The sequence below is a fragment of the Pseudonaja textilis genome, chromosome 1, assembly GCF_049901715.1.
Source record: "Pseudonaja textilis isolate UNSWEBS1 chromosome 1, rPseTex1.2, whole genome shotgun sequence".
Classification (NCBI taxonomy): Eukaryota; Metazoa; Chordata; class Lepidosauria; order Squamata; family Elapidae; genus Pseudonaja; species Pseudonaja textilis.
This window is the reverse complement of record NC_141990.1, coordinates 332,563,711-332,587,746: the sequence shown is the minus strand read 5'-3', so window position 1 is coordinate 332,587,746 and position 24,036 is coordinate 332,563,711. Positions and strand designations below refer to the sequence as shown.

At 65.9% G+C, this 24,036-nt stretch overlaps 1 protein-coding gene across 1 annotated transcript; it reads left to right on the top strand.

The window, feature by feature from the left end:
* Positions 1-196: 196 nt before the first annotated feature.
* On the top strand, positions 197-21,424 carry FCHO1 (FCH and mu domain containing endocytic adaptor 1). Its single transcript, XM_087922912.1, is given in 33 exon segments — positions 197-292; positions 3,285-3,340; positions 4,043-4,115; positions 5,983-6,074; positions 8,883-8,957; positions 9,148-9,289; positions 9,521-9,673; positions 9,776-9,880; positions 10,198-10,296; positions 10,630-10,726; positions 10,931-10,978; positions 11,529-11,605; positions 11,700-11,720; positions 11,897-11,951; positions 12,132-12,316; positions 12,439-12,463; positions 12,843-12,917; positions 13,004-13,055; positions 13,391-13,478; positions 13,630-13,663; positions 15,243-15,300; positions 15,302-15,319; positions 15,321-15,358; positions 15,361-15,822; positions 16,163-16,275; positions 16,500-16,617; positions 16,740-16,851; positions 17,066-17,221; positions 17,363-17,495; positions 18,209-18,408; positions 18,879-18,943; positions 19,051-19,215; positions 21,041-21,424. Coding segments are annotated over 31 exon segments (3,111 nt in total). The 5' UTR covers positions 197-292; positions 3,285-3,340; positions 4,043-4,088; the 3' UTR covers positions 21,064-21,424.
* Positions 21,425-24,036: the final 2,612 nt, after the last annotated feature.

The window sequence follows — 24,036 nt, the reverse complement described above, 5'->3', positions numbered from 1 at the left end:
GGAGGAGCCGAACGAGCGGCGCCTTGTCCGTGTCGGCTCCGCGCCCGCCAGGATCGCTCTGCGCCGCCGCTGTCCGGGGAAACGCGGCCGCGGCCCCTTTAAACATGCAAATGAGCCCCGCGGAGTGGGGGGTGAGAGGAGCACGCGGCAGCCAATCCGGGCCGAGGCTCCCTTCCGTCCTGCCCCCGCCCAGGCCCGCGCAAGCCCCGCCCCGCGCCCGCCCCTCCTCCGCGGGGGTCCTTGGGCGGCGGAGGCGGGCGAGGCAGGTGCGCGATGCGAAGGAGCGCGGAAGGTCAGTGCGGCCCCTCGCCCCCCCGCGGCTGGACGGGGGAGGGGATCCTGAGCCCCCAGAGGGGAGGAGGGGGTCCCCGCGCGGCCGCTGCGGGCCGCCTGTTTATTGCGGCGCCAATGCGGGGAGAGGCGGGAGGGGCCGCTGGTCCGGGGTGGGGGGCTCGGCTCTTGGATCCCCAGCAGAGGCTTCCCCGCCTGCGCTGCGCTGGTTCTGGCGCCGCTTTTCTGCCGGGGGCGCTGCAGACCCCCGGGCGGACCTGCCGCCAGCCCGACTCGCCCTGCGGGGGGGGGGGCCGGCGGCATCGCGGCCCCCATTCCCTGGCTGGGCTGGGGGTGGGAGGAGGGCGCGGTGGGCCCGAGCGGGGCCTCTGCGGGCTCGGTTCGGGCGTCCCGGGAGGCCTTCGGCTGCAGGTGCCTCGGCGGGGATCGGGGCGGGGGTCCCGCGCAGAGCGTGGCCCGTCCGGCCCCCGGGGGAGAAGCCCCGGCGGCCTCTGTGCGGAAGGACGGGGGGCGGGGGCGTCTCGCCGCGTGTCCAGCCCAAGGTCCGGCCGGAGGGATCAGAGGGGACTTGAGACGCCGGGTCGGCCCGCGGAGGCGCCTGGGAGCCGGGATTGGGGGGACTCGGAGAGGCTGGGACGGCAACGGGCACCCTCAGCCTCGGGCCTTCTGGCTTCCCGCCCAGCCCCCATTCCCGGCCTGGGGATCGGGCCCCGCTGAGGGTCTCAGGGCTTCCGGCCGGCGGATCGGACCGCGGGGGCTGCCTGCAAGAGGCCGGTGGGAAGCCTTGTCCCGCTGCCGCCGCCTCGGAGCTGTTTAATGGGGGGGAGCGGAGGCCTTTTGTGCTGCAACCCGAGTTGCGTGTTGTGGGTGCGGAACGGGCCACATGTTGGAAACAGGCCGGCGGGCGGGAGGCCTGTGCGGTCGGGCCGGGCCCTGCCAGCCAGCGCCCTTCGGACCCTCAAGAACGCTTCGGGCCGATAGCAGAGCCTCTCTGTGCAGGAGCAGTCTGTTCTGAGCAGCGCCCCTGCCCAAAGCCCCTCTGGGCCCTGCTTTCTCCTCCTGGAGCCCTCCGCCCCCCCCCCCAGCTTCGGATTAGACAGGTGGGGAGAGCCCCCCCCATCGGAAACTGGAGGAGCAGTGCACCCCCCAAACCGTCTCCTGGTCCTGCCTCAGAGTTGGGGGCGGCGAGGGGAATGCTTGATGAGCCCCCTGGAGGGGGGGGAGCTTCTGTTTTGGGGCATTGCTTTACTCTTCTGTGCCCTTCCCCACTCTCCAGTCTGGGGGGAGGCTGTGTTGTGCTGGGCCTGGCTTTTGCCCCCCCCCCCCAGCAGCTGTGCCCTCCCAGTAGCCAGTCTGATGCCTCCCTGGAAGAAGCCGCTGCTTAGGGGGCCTTTGGGCAGGGCGGCGCATCCGGGGCAAGCGGGGGTAAGGGGAGGCCCAGCTGCACCCAGAGCCTCCCTTCGCACCCCCTCTGCCCCCGCTGCCTGTCCCGGCCTCTGAGCTGCTGGGATGAAGACCTGGAGGGTGCCCTGGAGATCATTTCGCCCACCCCCACCCAGTGCCCGTCTCATTGAATTCCTCTTTGGGGGCCTTGTGGCTTGGCAGAACCCACCCGGTGCCCTTTCTGCCCCCCCTTTCCCCCCCCCCAGGTTGTCCTAACCCTAACTCTGAAGGCAGGACAAGAAGCAACGAGGAGAGAATCGGCCTAAAATTAAGGAGGAATTTTCTGACCATCAACCCGTGGAATGGCTTCCCCCAGAGGTTGTGGCTTCTCCCTCCCTGGAGGCTTTAAAGAAGAGGCTGCCGTTTGTCCAGAATGGCATAGGGGGTCTTGAGCAGGGGGTTGGACTAGGAGACCTCCAGGGCCCCTTCCCACTCTGTTGTTCCACTTTCATGCTCCAGTGTTGGGCCGTGTGGTGCTGTGTGGCCAGCAGTTGGGTGTCCTCAGCTTGGCCTCCGTCCTCCCCGCAGGGCACTGAGGTAGGGCTGAATGCCACCGCCTGCCTGCCTGCCTGCCTGACGGGGCGGGTCCTGCGTTCCCCCAGGGGGCTTCTGGGCACAACTCCCAGGTCTACGTGGGCATCGCTTCAGCTGCTTTGCCAGGGTGGGGGCTGTGGAGGCTGGGATCTCCCCCCTCTGCCCCACACAGCCAGTGGGGGCGTTTGCTTCTCCCTTGGGGGAGGGACGGATGGACCTGCTTTTCTGGGGGAGGGGGCAGGGGCCCCCACCTGGGTGCAGGTTGGTAGCTGAAAGGCTGCTCAGAGGAGGGAGGGGGGGAGGGGAGGGTTAAACACCAGGGAGGATGAAAAAATTGCTCGGCTGCACTTCGCGGCCTTCCTGGGGAGACAGCCGGCAACCGGCCCTCCCTGAGCCAGGGGGTCCCACGCACCCCCAGATGGCAAGGGAGAACAAGCCAGGGTGTCCCACCCCCGCCCAGCTGGCAAGGGAGAACAAGCCCCTCCCCGCGGGAGACACGGGGGAGGGAGGCCTCTGCCCCCGACCCAACAGTCAGCCTCTCCCCCTCCCCAGAGAGGCCTAAGAGCTGCTCAGTCTCTGGCCACCGGGTGCTGCCTGTGACCTGAACGCAGCCGGGGCCACTCGGGCCCGGCGGTTGTGCGAATGCAGCCCGACTGAAGTGCAGGCACGGCTTCCGGCCCAGCATCCGGTCGGATGGATGGATGGATTGGAGCATTGATGTGGCTGCCCCTCCCCCTCCCCCTCCCAGGTGGGGAAGACCGAGAAGCCTCGAGCACCCAAACGGAGACGGAAACCGCCAGGGGCCCAAGCGGATGGGGCCACTTTGCGCTAATTGCAGTTTCCCCATCCAGGGGCTCAGATGCAGATGGGGGGGGGCTTTTACTGTAGGATGGGAGCCAGCTGAGGCAGCTGCCAAGCCAAAGGAGGAAACACCGCTCTCAGGAAGTGGCTTTTCAGGCCCTGCCTGGCTGCCCTCCCTCTCAAACCTTTCCTCCCCCCCTCCCCCCCCCACGCAGGGAGACGATCCGGTCAGTTCCTGCTAGCTGCCAGTGAGAGCATGACCCAGACACAGGTGAGTAGCCAAAGCCCCCTCCCTCGAGGCTGGGGGCGGCAGAGGGGGCCGAGCCAGGAGGCCACTGCCAGGCATTCTTGGAAGACATGGGATGAGGGAGGGGCAGTAGGGGGGCACAAAGATGCCCCCAATGTGAAGTGGAAAGAACAAGATGGCGTCCTCTGAGGCGACTTCCTGTTTTTGCTCCCGCCTGCATTGCTGGGTGGAGGTGCAACCCCAGTAACGGTCCCCCCAGCTGCAGGTAGCAGCCTGCTTGGATGTGGGGGGGGGGGAGGATCAGGCTCCGATGCCCGGCCTCTGCCACCTTTCCTGTGGCAGGAAGTGGGCAGTGGAGCCCCTGTCTTTAAGCCAAGGATCCCCCACCCCCCCGGCCCCTCTCGCTGCTTCACCCTGGCCCCCAATTGCAGAGAGCGGGGCTCCTTGGAGGCCCCGGGCTGCCCTGGGAGAAGGGGGCCCCCGGAAGAGCGAGGAGGGGTGCAGGAGGAGGGGGAGGGGCAGAGCAGCCCCCTTGATGTGGAGGGGCCTCCTGGAGCTCTCCTGCAGGAGGGGGCTCGCTCTCTGGGCAAGCGGGGGGGCAACAGCTCTCGGGGTGAACCCCCTCGCCTGGCCGCTTTGCTGGGGGGACCCAGGAGGGGCCTGGAGCACTTCTGGGCTCTCCTTGAAGACCCCCCACCCCCGCCTCACCCCAGTCTTCCTCCCCAGGTTTCCAGGAGCTGAAAGAGGCCCGACTGCCCAGCCCCCGGCCGCCATGTCTGTCTTTGCGGAGCACTTCTGGGTAAGGAGCGCCCCTCGTCTCCTGTGGGGCCAAGGCCTTAGGGGCCCCTCCAAGAAAGGGGGGGTGGCAAGAGGGGCTGAGGAGGCCGCTGGGACTGAGCTGGGGCCCCCAGCAGACCCCCAAGGCCCCCCTGCTGCGTTTCAGCGAGGGGGGGCTGGCAGGGAGCCCGACGGCTGCCAGGAGGGACTGGACTGCAGCTGCCCCCGTTCCCCCCCCGGGGCCTTTGGCGGGGCTGGGGGTTCTCTCGGGACCTGCTCATGGCTGCCCAGAAAGCCCCCCCACCCCCAGAGGGGAAAGGGGAGCCCACCCTTGGTGCCACTTGCCCCGTGGCAGCTGCAGTCCAAGCTGGTCGGGGCCGCCTGCAGGCCCAGGAAGGCAGCCGTGGGCAGCCCCCATCCCCAGCGAGGGAGGTGCCCTCCTCTGCCACGTGGGATGCCACGCTACCCTCTTCAAAGCGAAAGTGGTGCCCGAGGGCCGGAAACTCTCCCCACATCCTCCGTTCCACTGAGCCTTGCACAGGACCCCCAGCAGGTTTCTAGTCCTCAGCGATGGGAAGAATGCCAGCTCAAAAGAACCACCGTCTGTGGCCAGAGAGGAAACGGCACGGGGGCCCGGAGAACGGGGGGCAGAGCAGGGGGAGCAGGAGCAGGTCTTCCCGTTCTCCCTTTGGGGGGCAGGAAGGAGCAAGGGCCGGTGGGGGATGGGGGGCTGGATGGTCAGCAGCCAATGCTCCCCCTCCTTCTCTGCGCTGGCCGGAGGCCCCGGTTGAGGAAGGACGCTGGTCAGCTGGACAGCGTCCCAGGAAGCCCGATGGGATGCGGACTGGGGAGGGGGCGGAATTGACTCCACGTGGGCTGATTTGCACCCGGAGGCTCGTCCCTGGAGCCCCTGCCCCCAAAAGTGGCTGAAAGGGAGGGGGGGCAGGTAAGCCGGGGGGGGTGGGCATTGCCTTTGGCCACCCTCAGCTGCAGGGCGGCAGGCAGAGAAGGCGGCAGGGGGCTTCCTTGTTCCCTCCCCCCCCCCGGCTTCTGCAGCTGTGGAGGCTGATGGGGGGGCTGGATTCCTCTCTAATGGCCCCAAAGTGCTCAGGTTCATTTGCTGGCCCTGAAGCTTCCTTGGGGGTCTCCTGTGCCCACCTCCTGTGCCCAGCCCAGCCGCCCCCTCCCTGCCCTTGCCTCCTGCAGGCAGAGACTGGGATGGCGCTTGTTAGCTGAGTGGCTGGCGCTGCCTGGCATGGGAAGCCCCAGTCCGGCTGCTGGGAGGGGCCCTTGGCTCTGGGGCTGGGGGGGCAGAGCTGTGGGCAGGCCTCCCTGGGTGATTGGGGGACGCTGCCCTGGGCCAGCTCTCTGGGGCAGAAGACCCCCCCACCCCCAGCCCAGGCTCCTTCGGTCGGGGCGCCCTGGGAAGTGGCTGTGAGCGGTGGGCTTGCAGTTGTGGCAGCCTTGGGGGGCATCCATCCACCCCCCAAATTCCTGAAGAACAGCAGAACCCCCCCTCGGGGCTCCCTCTGGAAGTCTCTGGAGAGGGAGAGCCCCCCCCCATTTGGCAGCCCACCTCTGAACTCCTCCCATCTTGGCTAACAGCTGGGGAAGCTGGGACTGGTAGTCCAACACAGCCTGCTTAGCCTTGGCAGCTCGAAGAGACTTCAACTCCCAGAATTCCCCAGCCAGCCCTGCTCCCCTCAGTGGGCGGGGGTTCCTTTGCGCACCCCGAATCCCTGGGCAGCTGCCCCTCTTGCTCCTCCGCAAGTTGGGGAGAGCTCCACCTGGGGAGGGGCCTGGGGGTGGGGGCACCAGGACAGGTTGGGAAGACCCCCCTGATCCCAGTGCGGCCCCTGACTTTCCTGTCTCGGTTGCCCCCAACCCAGGGAGAGAAGAACCAGGGCTTCGACGTCCTGTATCACAACATGAAACATGGGCAAATCTCGGCCAAGGAGCTGGCGGACTTCGTGCGGGAGAGGTACGCCCCTTTGCCCCGCCCTTTCCCACCCGGGAGGCCTGCCCCCCCGAATGCTGGCTGCATACTCGGCAGACCTGGAGGGCTGCTGGGGTGGGGGCTGACTGTCACAAGGGACCGGGGGGGCAGGGGGTACTCCCAGAAAACTGCCCCTTGCCTGGTTTCCGCCCCTTCCCAGACCATAGAAAACCTACGGGCGGGGGGGGGGGGCAATTTCTGTACAGTTCATTCTTAAGAGCCCCTCCGGAAAGGCCGGGCTCTGCTCTCTGCTGCCCCCCCGGTGGCCCCACGGAGTTTCCAAGCTCTATAATGCTTCACAAACGGGTCGTGGTAGCAGCGATATAAGAGCCCTTCGAGGCTGCTTCCCAGGGCTTCCCAGCCCTCCCTGAGCAGGAGTCCAGCCCTCTCCTTACAGAGGCAGCCTATTTGCCCCCAACCCTCTGGCTCCTCCTTTGACCCACCTCGGCTGAGCCCACCCTGAGCCTGGTGGGATTGGAACGGCCCAAGCGCAGGCACCAGAAGGATCCTGTAGCGCTCCACCAGCCACTGGGCCACCGGGGCTCAAGGGAGGCCGTACCTGGAATCCGGCAACCAATTTTGGTCGCCTCGTTACAAAAAAGACGTTTGAGACTTTGGAAAAAGTTCAGAGAAGAGCAACTCAGATGATCAAAGGCCCGGAGACTAAACCATACGAGGAAGAGCTGCAGATTTGGGGTCTGGCTAGTCTAAAGAAAAGAAGAATTAGGGGTGACAGGATAGCAGCCTTCCAGCATTTGAGGGGCTGCCCCCCCAAAAAAGAATGGGGGTCAAATCATTCTTCAAAGCACCAGAAGGCAGGAGAACGGATGGAAACTAACCAAGGAGAGAAGCCGCCTGGTGTCAGGGAGACATTTCCTGCCAGTGGGAACCATCGGCCAGGGGAACTGCTTGCCACTTACCAGAAATGGTGGCTGCTCCATCCCTGGAGGCTTTTAAGAAGAGCCTGGAGAGCCGCTTGTCTAAAATGGTCGAGGGTCTCCTGCTTGAGCAGCGGGCTGGACTAGATGACCTCCAGGGACCCTTCCAGCTCTACTCTACTCTAAAGCTTTGGAGATCCCAAAGGGGCTTTTTCAAAAGGCAGCTGGGTGGCCGAGAACCCCAGGGGCTGCAAGGGGGGCTTCCGACAGGGCCTTCCCTCTTGGGGGAGGGTCCTTTGCTTAACGGGAAGTTGGGTTTTTCCTAACCTGGCGGGGCTGATGACTCCACTTGCCGGCACAGCTGGGAACCAGATTATCCACCGCTAAATGAGGAGGAGGAGGAGGCGGAGGCCGTTCTATCGCCTGGTTTCACAACTTTGGTTGTTGAGAGACCGCAGTTGTTAAGGGAGCCGCACGGTCATTAAGTGAGTCCAGCTGCCCCCACTGACTTGGCTGGAGCTGCAAGCATTGTGAATACACGCCTAGCGCTCACATTTGACCACGTGGCCCTCGGGGGCAGCAACGGTCGTAAGTGCGAGGACCAGCTGGAAGTAGTCGCCTTTCGATGCTTTTGTGTCTTCAGGCGACACTTAAACAAACGGCTTTAAGCCAAGAATTAGCTGGACGCCTTTGGGGCTTGTTTCTGGAAGTAAAAACCGAGCATCCGAACCCAGAGCCCGGGGGTCCTAGGCAGCCCCGCCTCACGTGCTTCTGGCCCCTTTGCCAGAGGCTCCGGGGGCACCTGCGAAAGGAAAAACAGACCCCGGCCCAGCTGGCGGCAGCCCAAGGAGGAGGGCAGAATTCACGTCCGGGCCCTAAAGAAACCTGCTGGGCACGGCGGGCTCTGGGGCCGCCCAAGCTGCCTTGCCCAGGGCCCCTCTGGAGCGGGACCCCTGCCCAAGGCAGCGCCCCAGGATGTGCCCCCTAGCCCCCCAGCGATTGGTGGGCCGGGTGGCCTGTGGGGTTGAGGGCCTTGAAGGGGCCTGGCTGAGAAGACCCCCGCCCCTTAACTCCGCCCAGTTCTCCCCCCCAGCCAGACCCTTACTGGGTGCCAACTTCCTCCTCCTGCCCACCAGAGGGAGCTGTGGCTCTTTGCTGACCCCATCAGAGGTAGCTCGGCACCTGTGCAGAAGGTGGCAACTGGGAAGGGCCGGACTGGGTTCAAGCCCCTCCCTCCTGGGAATTCCTGCCCTGTGCGGGGGCGGACAACAACTGGAGGAAGGCTGTCCTGGAGGTTTCTCTGCTGAAATCCGAACAGAGTAACTTTCCCTTGGGATGTGGAAGCTGGCCAGAGCATGTGCAGAGTGCAAATCTGCTTGTACGCTGCTTCAAAACGGCAGGAGTCTCCGTGGCAACTTTTAAGACTTGTGGACCTCAACTCCCCCAGTTCCCCAGCCGGTGGTTCTCCTTCGAAAGCGGAGGGGTGCGAATGCGTCTTTTATTTTAATGCGCCTTTCCTTCCTCGGTGCCAGAGTTCAGGCCTCCCCAAATAATAGCCCTGTTTTAGGCCCTGCGGCGGAAGCGGCAGGCGTGGCCAGGCTAAGCCAGAGGGGGCCTGGCCCCAAAGGCCGAGCTCGGGCATTGCTCGAGTAGAAACCTGCAGGGGTAACGGAGCCCATGGGGCTGGGCAGGCAGAATAGACCGAGGCGGTTTTGAGTCCCGCGACCATAGACTCTGGCCGGCCGCCCTGTCTGTGCTAAGGGGGTGTGTGTGTGCTCGGCAGGGATTCCCTGAGAGGCGGGTCCAAGGAAGGCCCTCCCCCGTCCGCCAGAGAGTGCGCGGGAGCAGGGGCCTGTCCCTCCCCGAAGCCTGCTTGGGGTGACGGGGGTCTCTCTCTTTCCCCCCACCCGGCCAGGGCGGCTGTGGAGGAAGCCTACGCCAAGTCCATGGTCAAGATGTCCAAGATGGCCGGCAACAGCACCCAGCTGGGGTGAGGAGGGGGCCTGGGGGCATTCTGGGGGAGGGGGCCTGGGGGGCCGCACCCTCTTCCTCTGCCACGCCCTGTGGGGAGAGGCTGCCCGTTCCCTGCCTGCGGGACGAGGGTCCTGGCCTTTGAGCTCCTCTGGAGGAGCGAGGGGGGTCCTGGAGGTTGAGGCGCTGCCCGTGTGTGCCCCCCCCAGGACCTTTGCCCCCCTCTGGGAGGTCTTCCGCATCTCCTCGGACAAGCTGGCGCTGTGCCACGCGGAGCTGGTGAAGAAGCTGCAGGATCTCCTCAAAGAGATCGGCCGCTACGGGGAGGAGCAGCTGCGAGCCCACAGAAAGGTGACCCCCCGCCGGCCCCAGTTCTCCAGGGACCCCGAGGGGGGGGGAATATCCCTTTGACACCCCCACCCCCCCCGAGACTGGCCAAGGGGTCCCGGGCCCTCTGGCCCAATGCTGCCCAACGCCCTCGGGGGCCCCGGTGGGGGACAGTGGGTGGGGCCCCCCTCCCCTCCCCCCATGCCAGAAGAAGGGCCACGAGGTCTTCTCCCGCTCCTCTTCCTCCCCGGTCAGTCGAAGGACGAGGTGGCCGGGACCCTGGAGGCCGTCCAGCAGCTCCAGGGGGCGGCCCAGCACCTGCCCAAAGCCAAGGAGGCCTTCCACAGCCGCTGCCAGGAGCTGGAGAGGCTCCGCCGGGAGGGCGCCGGCCAGAAGGAGCTGGACAAGGTCAGCAGCCCTGCTTGGGGTCTCTGGCTGGAGGGGGGAAGGGGGCCGCTCGGGGGCGGGGACTTGCCCTGACTTTGCCCCCCATGCATTTCCCCCACCAAGGCGGAGCTGAAGTCCCGAAAGGCCATGGAGGCTCTGCGACGCACCGTGGAGAAGTACAACGCGGCCCGTGCCGACTTTGAGCAGAAGATGCTGGACTCGGCCGTGGTAAGTGGGGGGGCAGTGCGCAGGGGGCTGACCGGTGCCCTCCCCTTTGGGGGGGGGGCTGTTGGGTGAGCGGGCACTTTGTTGGGCCTCCCCAAGTCTCTCCCATTTACGCCGGCCAGGAAGGGCCCTGGGAGGAGGGGGACGTTGCTCTGCCCCCCACCCTGTGGGTCACGGGGAGGTGGGGGATGGGGAGCGGGGCCTCAGCGTGAGACTGGGCCTGCCCCCTCCCCCCAGTGACGCAGACCTGGCTGCCACCCCCTTGGCACGAGGTCTGCCCCCGCCAGACCCACAGCCCCTCTCCTGCCTGCCCCGCCCAGCGGTTCCAGGAGGTGGAGGAGTCGCACCTGCAGCACCTGAAGGCCCTGGTGGGCTCCTACATCCACTCGGTGGAGGACACCCACGTCCAGATCGGACAGGTGAGGAGGGCGTGGCCGGTCCCGTGGGGAGGGGCTTCTGGGCAGACCTGCCAGGCGGGCCCCTGCCTGCCGATGCTCTGCAGGGCCCCATCGGGGAGGGGCTTATGCAATTGCAGCCCTCCCCCCCCCCTGCTGGGGCCCCTCCCCTTTCTCTCTCGCCCTCCAAGGGCTGGCAGGAGGCGGGCAGAGGGGCCCCTCCTCAAGGGCGCTGGCTGGGGGCGTTGCTGGGGTCTCGGGGGAGGGGGAGGGCGGACAGGTGCTCTCCTGCCCTCCGGGGCACCTGGGGTCCCTTTGGGGGCCTCAGGAGGGTCCCTCCCTCCCTCCCCTGCTCAGGTGCAGGAGGAATTCAAGCAGAACATGGAGAACATCGGGGTGGAGACGCTGCTGCGCAACTTTGCCGAGGGGAAGGGCACCGGCTGCACCCCGCCAGGTGAGGGCCCCCCCCGGGGGGGCAGCCCCGATGGACCGGCGGGCATTTCCACGAAGGACCCCATCCAGGAGGCTCGGGGCCCTCTTAGCTCGGAGCGGTGCAGGTGGAAGGAGGGGCTGGCGGGCCACGTCCTTGGGGTGGGGGTGGGGGCTTGGGGGTGCTCGGCCCCCACCTCACCTCAGGCTTCTCTCTGCCCCCGCGCAGGGCCCCTGGACCTGGAGGAGCTGAGCATGGCGTCCGCCTGGCAGGAAGGCAAGTACGTCTGGCTGGGCTTTGGGGGCCTTTGGCAGGCTGGCCTGGGGGCTGCGGGGGGGGAGGGGTCTCTGGGCCACAAGAGCTCACAGGCGGAGATGCCCCCCCCCCGGCCCCACCCATGGAGGGTTTGCTCCTCGCCAGGCCGTCCAGGGGGCTCCAGGAGGTGCGGTCGTGAGTCGGGCCCCCTCAGCAATGCCCCCTGCGCTTCCTCCATGCGTCGGGCGGTGAGCGTGTCCGTCTGCTCTGGGGCAGGGGGCGGGACTGGAGGGGAGCCCCGTGGCCCACATGCCCCCTGCAGCTCCCTTTTCCTGCCCTCCTGCCCCCTTTCTCTTGGGGGAGGGCCTGGCAGGCGTCTCCCCCCCCTTCCCTTCTGCCCCCCTCCCTCTGAATCTCAGGCCCGGATCCTGGGGCTGCCTGGGGCCCCTCCCTCCCCCTCGCTAAGCAGATGCCCCCCAACCAAGCAGCTCTGCCCTGGCAGCCCCCCCGCCCAGCCAAGGGCCCCCCCTTGTGCTCTTGACCCTGAAAAGCCCCCCCTCGCCTCCCCCAGGGCCCAAGCGCAGCCGCAGCAAAGCCTTCCGCATTCCCGGACTCGGGCGCAAGGAGCGTGGGCGGGACTCGGCGTGAGTATGGCTGCCCCCCACCCCCCGGCCATCGGTCCTGGCTGTCCAGCCCCCATCCCCCCGCCCCACTCACCCCTTCTCCCCTCTCTCCCCAGGAGTCTCCGGAGGCGGATTCGGGGGTGAGGAGGCGCCCTCCAAGGCGGTGCAGCTGAGTGGTGGGCTTTGCTTGGGTGGGGGCCTCGAACTGCCCAGAGCCCCCTTTGCAGGGCTTGTCTCGGGCTGCCCCCATCCGTGGCATTTGGGGTGGCCTGTGTTGCTCCCCCCACCCCACCCCAGCCACGTTGTCTCTCCGCAGCCCCCCGAGGTGGACGAGGAAGGATTCACGCTCCGGCCGGAAACAAACCAGAATGATATCCTTTGGGGGTGTTGGGGGTCCGGAGTAGATCTGGGGAACGGGGGGCTGGGGGTCCGAGTGTGGGGCTTGGCTGATTGGGGGAGGAAGGCAGAGGGCCCCCATTTCCTCCCTCTCTCGGGGGATTTTCCCAAAGACCCCCCGGCCTCCCCCGGCCCTTTCCTTGACTTGGCTCCACGCGAACACAGCAGCCGCTTCTGCTCGTCCAGTGACTCAGATTACGACGACGAGGAGCCCCCCAAGTTCTACATCCGGATCAAGCCTGTCCAGCCCCCCGAGCGGGTGGGCAGCGCTGCCACCTCGGCCGCCACGGAGCAGCTCAAGGCCTCCGTGGGCAGCCTCATCCTGCCGCCCGGCGTGGGGGTGAGTGGGGCGGGGTGGGGGGCCAGCCAGGGATACGGGGGCGGGGCTGCCCTCTCGCTGCCTATCTGGGGAGGAACCCCCGTGCCCCCCGTGCCCCTGACCCCTCCCCTTCTCTCCTGCAGGGCACCATGAAGAGACACTCCTCCCGTGAGTGCCCCTCCCCCGGGCCCCTGCAGTGGGGGGGTTCGGGCTGCTCTGGGGGGCCGGTCGGCCAGCCTGGCAGGACAGACGGAGGCCTGAGCCAGGCTGCCCAAACCGCACAGCGCCCCCCACGGCCGGGCAGTGTGAGCCCAATGTGGGTGCGAAGGGGTTTTTTGGGGGGGGGCTCCCCGAGTGAGCAGCTTCAAGCCTTGGGACTTTGGGGGGGGCTGACACTAGCGCTGGAGGATGCCCGCCTGCTCCCGCTCTGGGCCAGGCTCCTGCCTCCCTGGGGGGCTGCTTCTGTGGCCTGGGGAGGGGCTGACCCCTCTCTGGACTTGCAGCCCAGACTCGGGGTGCCCCTCCAGTTGCCCCTCTCTCCTTGCAGGGCACCTGAGAGCCCCCCCTTCGGCTGCTGCGGTGCCCACCGGCTCCGGCCCGGCCCCGGGCGCAGGGGAGAGAGGTGAGGCCGCAAGAGCGGGAGGGGGTGGGGGACGACGCGTGGGGTGGGGCCCCCCTGAACTTTGTGCTTCTGCCCCTCCCTCGCAGGAGGTAAACCGGGAAGCGCTGGGACCCCCAACCTGGTGCCCCGGATGAGCAGGTGAGCCCGTGTGTCTCAGGTACGCGGGAGGGAGGCTGCAGGTGGGCTGGCTCTGCGCCAGCTTCCTTGTTTGCTCTGGGGATTAGAGGGGGGCGGGGGAGATCTCACCCAAGCAAGAAGAGACCTTTGGAGTCAACCTGACTTTCCGGGGGAATGCTGGGGGGGTTCAGTGCTAAAGAAACCAAATGGGGCAGGGGTCTCCACTCGGGCCTTGAGGTGGGCTTCCCCGCCTGCCCCTTTCCCAGGGAGCCTGGGGAGAAAAGGCCTGAAGCCCCTGGGGGCCGCTGGGGGGTCTTCCTCTGCCCCCTCCCCCATCCCCGCCTTCTCTCCCCCAGCGGTGAGAACAAAGGGAAGCCAGAGGCCCTTCCGGCCAGCGCCTTGTTCGGGCCCCCGCTGGAGTCGGCCTTTGAGAACGAAGCCTTCCCAGGTGAGACCCCCAGGGAGGGGGGGGGGAGGGGCGGGCCCAGCACCTGCAGCTTCCCCACAGGCCGGACTGGGGGGCTTCCGGGCTTCGATTCGAGGCCTCTGTTTAGGGGCCTCGCAGGCAGTGTGTCCCCCCCACAGGGCCTTTGCGGCTGCCCCCCGGTCTCCCCTCTTGGCGGCTGTGCGTCTCCTCCCTTCGGCTTCTCCTGCCCAGGTGCAAACCCGCCTCTCCTCCACCTTCCCCTGGCTGGACGGCCCCCCTGGCTCAAGCCTGCCCAGGTCCCTTTGGACGAAGAAGGGGAGGAGACCCAGCCCCCCCCACACCCCAGCCCCCCGGCCGGCCCGGGGGGTCTTCCCAGGACAGGGGCAGCTCCTCCCTCCGCTGCTGGATCCACCCGTGGCCTCTTCCTGTCCTGGCGGAGCAGGGCAGCCGCTTCCTTACAGCAGGGTTTGGCCTGGGGGGGGGCGGGGGGGGCAGAGGGGGGACATAACAGGACCAACCCGTTCTGGGCTGTGGTGACGCATTTTGGGAAGGTCCTGTGCATCAGCAGGAAACGTTCCCTTGAGACAGGTGGGGCTGTTCCCCAGGTGTGCCGTGCGTGTCTCTTCTGTCGGGGGAGACCCGGCTGCGCCCTGGGAAGCAGGCGGAAGGGGCCTTGGGAGCAGGGAGGGGCAGGGAGGGACCCAGAGGGAGCGGCCTCCCCCACCCCCCCCCCGCGGCTGCTGCTCGCCAGGACGAGGAAACTGCTCCGGTCCATGGAGGTTCTCCGTCACTGGCTGATGGCCATGGAAGCAGGCGGGGGGCGGGGGGGGCTCTGCCAGCCGAGGGGACTTGTGCCCGCCTGTCTTCCGGGGCCTGGAGGGCCCACTGCGGCCTGGGAGCCAACGGCAGCCAGTGCCTATGGTAGCAGGGCCCTTCCCCAACCAGGGGCCCCTGGGCTCAGGAAAGCAGCAAGGTGACCCGGGCCGGAAGTCGGGGGTGCCGGGGCCTTCGCCCAGGGAACGGTCTCCTGCCCCCCCCCCACTGGCCCTCCCTGGCATTAGGCACTGGCCGGGTGCGGTGCCAGCTGCCCTCTCGGCCCTTGAACTGCGGGAGGAACCTGCCCCATGGCCGGAGCGGCTGGTCGAGCCCCCTGCTTACCTGGGACGGCTGCCCCCCCTCGCTGCCCCCTTCCTTTCGGGGGAGGCCAGGTGGGAAAGGCTGAGGCTGGCGAGGGGCCCTGGGAGCGAGTCCCGCGCCCGAGGCTGGAGAATGTGAGGCTCTTTGGGGAAAGGGGTCGGCCGGGCCTGGCGTTGCTTCTGCTGGCGGCTCCTCCCTGGCGCAGTCTCCGCTTCCTGCCCCACGGACCTCGATGCCCCCCTCACCCCTTTTCACAGCAGCCGCGGGGCCAGAGAGAGCCGGCAGAGACCAGGGCACCCTGGTGCCCAGACTGCCATGCGGGGGGGGCGGGGGGCAGGACCGCCCTGGCACTGGGCAGGGAACCGCCCTGGGGGAGGAAGGGGGCTAAGTGGTTGGGGGGCTTTCTCCCGCTGGTCCTCACTGCAGGCTGCCCACTGCAGGGGTGCCAGGGAGGCCGGTCAGTGCCTTGGACGGGGAGGGCCCTTCAGGGTCGGGCCTCGGGACCTGGGGGGCCCCATCAGCCCCAACATCGCTGCTCTTTCAGCTGCTGGGAGGCCCTGCAGCCCCCAACTCCGTGTTAACCCTCCCCTCTTCTCTCTCTCTCTCTCTGCCCGCAGCCCCCGAGCGCACCTGCTGGCCTCCAGCCCCTCCCCTTCTCCTCCTCCTCCCCGAGAACGTGGAAGACTCTGGCCTGGACTCCCCCGCACCTGGCCACGGGCCCTCCCGGACCCCCGCCTGTGGAGCTCCCGGCCGGCCACGCCCTGAGCCCCCCGGGCCAGAGGACCCCCAAGGGGCCCCTGGCGTTCCGGGGCGGCCGTGGGGCCCTCCTGCACGAGGAGAGGCCCAACCCCTGGCTGCCCCAGCCCTCCGCCCCCCAGGACGCCCGCTCGGGGCCAGAGCCGGACTTTGCCGTGTCCGGGGCCTCCTGGCCCCCTGCAGGGGCCCGGGCCTTCTCCACCGGCTCCCCGGACCTCTTCTCCTCGGAGGCCGGGCTGGGGGGCCGGCGCCTCTGGGCCTCCCGACCTCGGAGCCCGGCAGCCTTGGAAGGGGCCCCTCGTACGGGGGAGCGCGACAGCTGCCTCTCTTCCAACTCGGCCTCCTCTTCCTCCTCCTCTCCGGCCCCCCTCAGCAGCGGGGACTCCACCAGCCCCTCCCCCTGGGCCCCCCGGGGCCGCGACCTGGACAGCCGGGGCCCCTCTGCCTCCGATGCCTCCTCCGATCATGGTGAGTAGGGGCCGAGGGGCTCCCGGGGGCCGGAAGGGGGGGACCGGAGGGGGAGGAGTTATGTTGGCTCCCCCAGCAACGGCCCCTCTACCAGAATTTGTCCCCCCAGGGCCCCTCTGTGCTCTGGGTGCAAATCCCGGCATTTGGGAAAGAGGAGAGGCTTTCACGGGCAGGATTGGCCAGCGGAACTGCCTTCCACTGGGGCAGCCGGGCGGGGGGTTTGGCAGCGCTGCTTGTGGGAGCCTTTCCCAGGCTGGGAGGGAGCTGCTTCCACTTTGGGTGGGGAGGGGGCGGCCCGCCGTTTGTGCCCCTCCCATCACCCCCTTCTCTTGACCCGCAGCGGCCTTCCCCCCTTTGGCCCCCCACGCCTGGCCCCCCATGGCGGCTCCTGTCCGGCGAACCCTCTCCAAGAGGCCCTCGGCCGTGTCGGCCAGCAGCCTCGGGGGCGAGACGGTGAGTGCCAGAAGGGGCAGGTCCCCCCGGAGCCCGCTGAGCCCCCCTGCCCAGCCCTGCAGACCCTCTGGGCTCCCTCTGGGTGCCCCCCGGAGCCAGCAGGTGGCCTCTTGGCTGCCGGGCTCTGTTGCTAAGAAGCGCTATGGGGCTGGGAAGAGCCCCCACCCCCGCTAAGCCCTGGTGCGGGGGAGGGCAGGGGGCTGACCTCCCTCTCCCCCCCCCAGCCCCGCTCCTTCAGCCCAGCCCCCCTGTCTGCCCTGACCTCCTCCCAAAGCACCTCGGCCCTGACGGAGCGCGGCCTCTTCACGCCCAGCGAGCAGCCGCACCAGCCGCCAGCCCTGGGTAGGTCCTCTCCGGCCGGGGGGGGCGGGGGGCGTGGCTTTGGGGCCTTTCCTGCTGGGTTGGGGGCCCGGGCGGCTGGCCGAAGCCGCTGAGGGACCCCACCCTCCTTCCTTGCCTGCCAGGCGTCTCCCGTGGACCCTCCCCCGTGGTGCTGGGCTCCCAGGGCGCCCTTCCCGTGGCCACGGCCTTCACGGAGTACATCCACGCTTACTTCAAGGGCCAGGAGGCGGACAGGTACTGGGGGGGATGGGGGGGGGTCCGTGGGGCTCTCCAGGCAGGCGCCCCCTCCCTGGCCTTGCCCAGCCAGCCCCCCCGCCCAAGGGCTCCCTGGGCGCCTGGGCCGAGCCCTTCGCTTGGGGGCCCCCGGGCCGCCTCCCTGGGCTGGGGGGCCAAGAGGGCGCAGCTCCCCACGGGCCCCTCCCTCCCTCCCTCCCTCTCTCCGCAGCAGCTGCCTCGTCAAAGTGACCGGGGAGCTGACCATGTCCTTCCCGGCGGGCATCGTCCGGGTCTTCAGCAGCGCACCGGCCCCCCCGGTCCTCAGCTTCCGCCTGCTGCACACAGCGCCCATCGAGCAGTTCCTACCCAATGCCAGCCTGCTCTTCAGGTGCCCGTGGGGGGGGGCGGGGGAGGGGCTGGCAGCCACGGGGGAGGCAGCGCTCGGAAGCCCCTGGTAGGCGGGGGGGGCTGTAACTGGAGGCTGGCTGGTCAGACTGACCCCACCCCCGGTCTCTCCTGGCCCCCCCAGTGACGCCTCTCAGAGCGACCCCAGCCGGCGGGACTTCTGGCTCAACATGGCCGCCCTGACGGGGCACCTCCAGAAGCAGGCCGAGCAGTCAGGGACCGCCCCGTATTACAACGTGACGCTACTCAGATACCAGGTGAGGCTTCGCGGGTGGAGCTCCCTGCCCACTGACCACCCCAGGCTGACCGTGGAGGGAGGCCAGAGCAAGACGCTTGGACCCCAGTTGAGGGGTGTGGGGGACCCCTCCCCAAACAACTCCATGTGGTGGGGGCAAAGGGGGGGAGGCCTTGTGGGGGGCTTTGCCCTTTGGGGTGTTTCTCAACTTCCCAGTCTTCCAACATCTCCTGGTGGTCTCCCATCCAAGGGCCGGCCACGCCTGACCTTGCTTGGCATCAGAGCTGGGACTTGCCCAGCCAGCAGCTTCCACCTCCGAAAGATAATTAACCTTGGCTTTTCATGAAGTGTAGTGTGAGTGTGAGTGTGTGTGAGTGTGTGTGTGTGATTGTGGGTGGTGTGTTCTTAGTAACCTTCCCTGGTTAAGATGATGGGGAGGGGATTCTGGGGGGGTTTCTAGCTGCTGCATTAAGGCCGGGGGTCCCCTGTGGCCCGTGGGGGCCCCTCCCCTCCCCGGGGAGACCTGGGGTTCCCACGGGGGCCTCCTGTCCTTTTGGACCACAGTTCCAGCGGTTCCCTGCTTGCTGGGCACTTTGGGGGGGGGGTGTTTGTAGTCCATGCCCTCCTGGAGTTGGCTGGGGGGGGCAGCAGCCCTGGGTGGGAGGGGGCAGGGGTGTGATGCACGAACACGCACACACACACCCGTCTTTCCTGCCCCCCCCTTGCCGCCCGCAGTACTCCCGGCAGGGGCCACAGTGGGCCCCCCTGCAGCTGTCGGTCAGCTGGGAGTGCGGCCCTGAGGCCACCCGGGTGAGCGTGGACTACCGCTACAACGCCTCCGCCCTGGCCTCGCCCGTGGCCCTCGCCAACGTGCAGGTGCTGCTGCCCATCGAGGAGCCCGTGGCCAACGTCCGGCCCCAGCCCAAGGCCTGCTGGTGAGTGGGGGGGGGGCACCAGCGCCAGGCGGCACCTGGGTGAGGCTCGGCGGCTGGCGCAGGAAGGGCTTCCAGGGGCCCCCGAGGGCTACGAGGCCAACCGGGCTAATGGCCAGGCCCTCTGCCAGAGAGCCGTTGCCCCTGGCAACCCAGGAGGAGGAGGAGGAGGCGGCGGCCTTGGCCGGCTCCCTCTCGGCGGCAGGAAAACCCCGATTCTGCTCCCTCCTTTCCGGCTGTGCCCGGAGCCCCTGCGGCTCTTCGGGGCCCAGTTAGCCAGCCGCCCTCCAACAGGAACAAAACGGGGGGACTGGGGGTGGGGCAGGGGCGGGCGAGTCTCCAAAACGGAGGCCTGGGCCCCCTGAGGCCGGGTGGGGGCAGCAGCCCGGTCAGAGGACCAGGATTGCAGAATATGGGGGGTGACACGCCCCTGGCAGCTGCATCCAGAGCGCCCCCTGTGTCGCCCCCTGCAGGAACCTGGAGGAGAAGCGCCTGCTCTGGCGGCTCCTGGACGTGCCCAGCACCCAGGGCCAGGGAGGTGAGCGGGGGTGGGGTGGAGGGGGGCAGGCTGTCCTTCCTCAGCCGTGGGCAGGGCGGGAGGGGGCCCCACGCAGCCCTTCACCTCCTTCCCGTCCCTCCCCCCAGGGTCCGGCCGCCTCCTGGCCAGCTGGGAGCCCTTGGACGGACCCAGCCGGCCCTCCCCAGTGGCCGCCCAGTTCACCAGTGAGGGCAGCACCGTCTCGGGAGCCGACGTGGAGCTGGTGGGCAGCGGCTACCGGATGTCGCTGGTGAAGAAGAGGTTTGCCACAGGTGAGGCTCCTGCCAGGTGGGCCTCCTGGGCGTGGCCTGGGCGCCCCTGGCTGCTGGCCCGGAGGATGGGCTGGTGTGGCTCAGCCCCCGAAGACACACCGTTTGGTCAGGAGGTTCGAAGGGGGGGGCCCCACAAGGCCCCAAAATCCTCCAAAATGGAACAGCCCCCCGCAATTGGGGGGGGGTCCGGCCTCCTCCGCCTGCAGTCTTCACCAGGGTCCTTTGGGCAGCTCCGCCCCCACCCCTTGCCCCACCCAAGGGACTCTGCAAGTGGCCTCACGGACCCTCTGGAAGGACGCAGAGGACCAGCTTTGTCTGCCACGAGTTCCAATCCCTCCCCTCCCTCCGGTCAGAGCTGAAGAAGCTTCCGGGATGAGAAGCGAAAGGTCTTCCCAAAGGAAAAAGCACCTCGGGGGCAACCCTGGCCTGGATGACGGAGAATCTCCGCAGGCATTTAGAAGGACGGAATTGGAAGGGACCTTGGAGGTCATCTAGTCCAGCCCCCTGCTCAAGCAGGAGGCCCTATAACCTGGGCAGGATCCAGCCATTAGGGGGTCCAAGGGGCTCGGGCTGCAGCGAAACCCCTGAGAAGGGGGATGGGGGATGGGGGGGCTCGATTGGCTTCATTGTCCTCCTTTTGAGCCGTTTCTCTGCCGTGACTGCCGGCCGGCCCGGGTCTCTGCGGGCTCCCTGGCAGGATGCCCGAGTCCTCCTCCTGCTCCTCCTCCTCCTCCGGCACCGGGGAGAGTGAGAGAAGCGGAGGCTGCCCGGCTGGCGTTGTGCCCTCCCCAGGGGGGGGTGTCTCTAGCCTGGAGCCCGAAGCAGGCGCTGAAGCAGGCTCCCCTGGGGGGCTACGGTATCCACAACAGCCTCTCGCTCTCTCGCTCACACACACATGCACACCCTGAGTCCCCAGGGCCTCCTGAGGGCATCTTGCCTGCCCCCCTGCAGCTCTGCCCAGAGGGTGGGGCCGGCTACTCAGAAGCCCTTTCAGGCAGCGGGGATCCCTGCACCGAGAGAGAGAGAGAGAGAGAGAGAGAGAGAGAGGCCCTGGGGGAGGGGGGGTCAATGGTCAGTGCAGGGAGTCCTCGACTTACAACCGGAAGCAGTTGTTGGGCAAATTTTGTCCCGTTTTATGACCTTTCTTGCCACAGTTGCTAAATGAATCCCTGCAGTTGAGTTAGCACGGTCGTTAAGTGAACCCGCCTCCCTCCCCCAGGGCCTCTGCTTGTCAGAAGGTCACAAAAGGGGATCGCTTGACCCTCCCTGTGACCATCATAAGTAGGAGTCAGTGGCTGAGCGGCTGAACTCCGACCCCGTGACCACAGGGAGGCTGCAGCGGTCGTAAGTGCGAAAAACGGTTGTAAGCCACTTTTTCCAGTGGCCTCGTATCTTGGAAGAGTCACTAAGCCGTTGTAAGTCGAGGACTTCCTGGGACCGAGTTCAAAGAGGCCTGAGAGAAACACCTGTCCGTCACCGGACAGGAAGGAAGCGGAAATGAAACACAAGCTGGAAAGGGCGGAGCTGATGGTCTCGGGGGGGTTTGCCCCTTGCAGGGCCTGCTCTCCCCCCCTCCCCCCCAGGCCCTTCTGCCCTCTCTCGGAGGGGCTGGGACCCCCAGGCCTGAGGAGGCCCCAGCCAGGGGAGTAGGAGGCGGCCCGCTGGGCCAGGAGGGCTTTAGCCTGGCCTCTCCTTGCGGTCAAGCAAGACCCCCAGATGCTCTCAGGTCTCCCTGCTGGGCAGCAGCCTTCGCCAGGAGGGTGGGGGCCCCCCCTCTTGGGTGAGGCTTTGACTGTGACCCCCCCCCTTCTTTCTCCCCCACCAGGAATTTACCTAGCCGGCTCCTGAACGTCGGTGGCCCTGGGAACCTCCCCCTCCGAGGCTTCTGGGAGGCAGAAATAATATATTTGTGTGTTTTAAATTATTTTTCGCCTGGATTTTAAACGCTGGGGCGCGTGGGGGTGGGGTGGGGGCAGCCCTGCTGGAGGCCTGAGAAGTCAGAGGAGGAGTCGATGTGCCCAGCCTGGAAGCCGCCACCGGTCAGCTGTCTTCCGTCCCTCCGCTTTGGCTGCGACTCTCCGTCCGTCCGTCTTGTGAAACGTGGCCAGTGGGCCCTGCCCCACGTGGGAAGCGGCTGAAGGGGAGGAGGGCGCGTGGGGAGGGGGGGGAATCCTGGTCTTTTAATAAACAGGTTTGTTTTTCTAAGGAACACGGATCCTTTGCGGTGATTCACATGTGCAGCTGGGCCTCCCTGGCAGGCCTTTGTGGTGGACGGTCACACGATCCCAGCCCACTTGGCCGGTCCTTTGGACAGGGGCCGCTTCTCAGGGCCGCCCCTTGTGACACACACACACACACACACCGGGCCCTCTTCCAACAAGCAGAGTCCATGGGGATCCGCTTAACGACTGTGATTCACGGAACAACTGGAGGTCATAAAATCGGGCACAATTCACTTCATGACCACCTTGCTTAGCAATGGAGATTCCGTTCCCAGTTGTGGTCGTAAGTGGAGCAGCCCTGCCTGTCATTTAGGGGAAGGGGGGACAGGGGGGCTCAGTGGGAGGGAGGGAGGGAGGGAGAGCAGCTTTTAAGGGGAGCCTTCAGGGGACGGACTTTGAGGGTCCTTTGGCGAAAGAGAATTGAAGGGGCCGAAACGGGCAGTTGGGCTTCAGCGGTGCCACCGGCCTCCTGCCAGGCTTGACCAGGAAATCTGCCCTCGGGCTGAAGAAAACACCGGGGCCCTTTTGGTGTTTCCTGGTCAACAGACAAGCCTTAAAGTCAACAGGCCTGTGGAGATAAGAGGTGGATCAACCAGTCCCTGGACAGGCGGGAGTGGGAGCACCTGGGCGCAGGGAGCCAGCGAGGGCAGTGCCAGGCGGGCACGGAGCCTAAGTGGGCAGAAGTTCAAACGGGGCAGGTAACGGAGCTTCCTTGAGTGGCTCTTGGTTTTCCTCAAAAGCCTGGCCTCGGTCTGCGCTGAGGAGTCCTTTTTCGTGGAAAGCAGAGGCTCCGCGGAGGAAGCGGGGAAATGCCACAGGCTGCCCCGGCCCCGAGTGGAGGCGCAGTGCAGGCACCGGGCCTAGACCTGGCCCAGCACCCAGCTGAGGCCCCGGGGAGGGTTAGTCCCGCTGCCTGAGGCCTTGGTCAGGCCGCCCTGGGGAGAAAAGACGGGGAGGCCCCAGAGGGACGGAGAAGGAATTGGGTAGGCCTGGTTGAGAGGAAGGGAGCAGGGGGGACGCAATGGCCGGTCTGGGCTCCGGCTCTTCTCCAAAGCCTTTCAGGGCAGGACGAGAAGCAACGGGTGGAAACTGACCAAGGCGAGGAGCTGCCCAGATTAAACGGAGGAGGGAATGGCTTCTCCCCAGGAATTGTGGGTGCCCCAAGGTTTCTGAGGCTGCACAGCCTGAAATGCTACAGGGTTTCCTGCTCCAGCAGGGGCTGGACTAGAAGACCTCCAGGGTTCCTTCCAGCTCTTACTGTGCTTGGAAGTGGCCTCCTGGGTGGGGGCGGGGAGCAAATTTCCCTTGGAAACCCATCTGCGGGGGAGGGTCCCAAGAGAAGGAAGCACAGCCTGTCTCCCCACTGGCTGACCTTTTTATTGGGGTGCAATTGGAGACACGAAGACCTGGACTCGATGGGGGGGGCAGAATGAGGGCCTCTTATTGAGTCAATGCGCCTGTCCCCCACCCCGCCCCAAAGGCAGCTCCGGGTGCCTTGCAGAAGATAAAAAGAGAAGGAGGAAGCCGTTCAGATCTGGAAGATTTGCTACGCCCGGCTCCTCCGCGTGGAGTTTGAGAAGTAAAACCGTTGTGGCTCCCGCTGGCTCCTCTTCAGGCTTTCTGGCAGGAGGCTCGGCGGGGCCCCCTCCCACCAAAACGAACCGTTTCTGGACGCCATGTCTCACAGGGCCCCGTTTCCAATGCCCCCCCTCATCCCACCCACCCGCCGGGGTCAGGGAAAGGAACGTGGTCTTTCTAATCTGCTCTTGAATCTGGACGGTTCGCTCTTTCCTAGAATTGCCGCTTTTCTGAGAAGGACAGCAAACAAGAAGTCTAAATAAAGGCAAAAGGCCAGCGAAAGGGTTCAGAAACAAAGGTGTGGGTTGTTTTGGGGGTTTTTTTAATACAAATTTTATTAGTTTTTCCAAACAATAAACAAAGCATAGAATATAATAAGAGATCTTTTCTAGGGAGACCAATAGAACATCTTATTTCAAAACAAAATAAATCCAAATTATCACGTACAAACACAATTTAATATATATATATATTACATTATTTGTTCAACTTCATATCTTATCCCAGCTTCTCTGTGTTTCTCCCTTTCATTCTATTATTCAAATTATATTTCTTACTAAAAAAAAGAAAATTTTTTGTTGCTTTTCAAGGACAATACACAAACAAGCAAAACATAAAACAAAAACATAAAACATCTTTTCTGAAAGTTGCTTGATCCCGGGTTAAAACTCATCATACAGACACAACTTCAAAAATCATGTTCCTTTTATATATCATTCCATATCTTATTACCGTTTTCCATTTTCTATATAGCTTCTTCCCTCTTTTAACTCTCTTAGTTTTATTCTACTTATCTCATCTCAGTTCAAACCATAATACTTGTCATTCTTTGTCTGTTCTATTTCCAGCTATCCAAATTCATCTTTTCTCTTTAAACAAAACTTCTCCTGTGCACTGATTGGAGTATGACGCCTTTAACTCTTTCCCCTAGCTTAATAATACTTAATATCACACACAACTTGTATTGGGATTCTTTTTAGTACATTCTAAAATTACACAATGTATTATATAAGAAAACAAC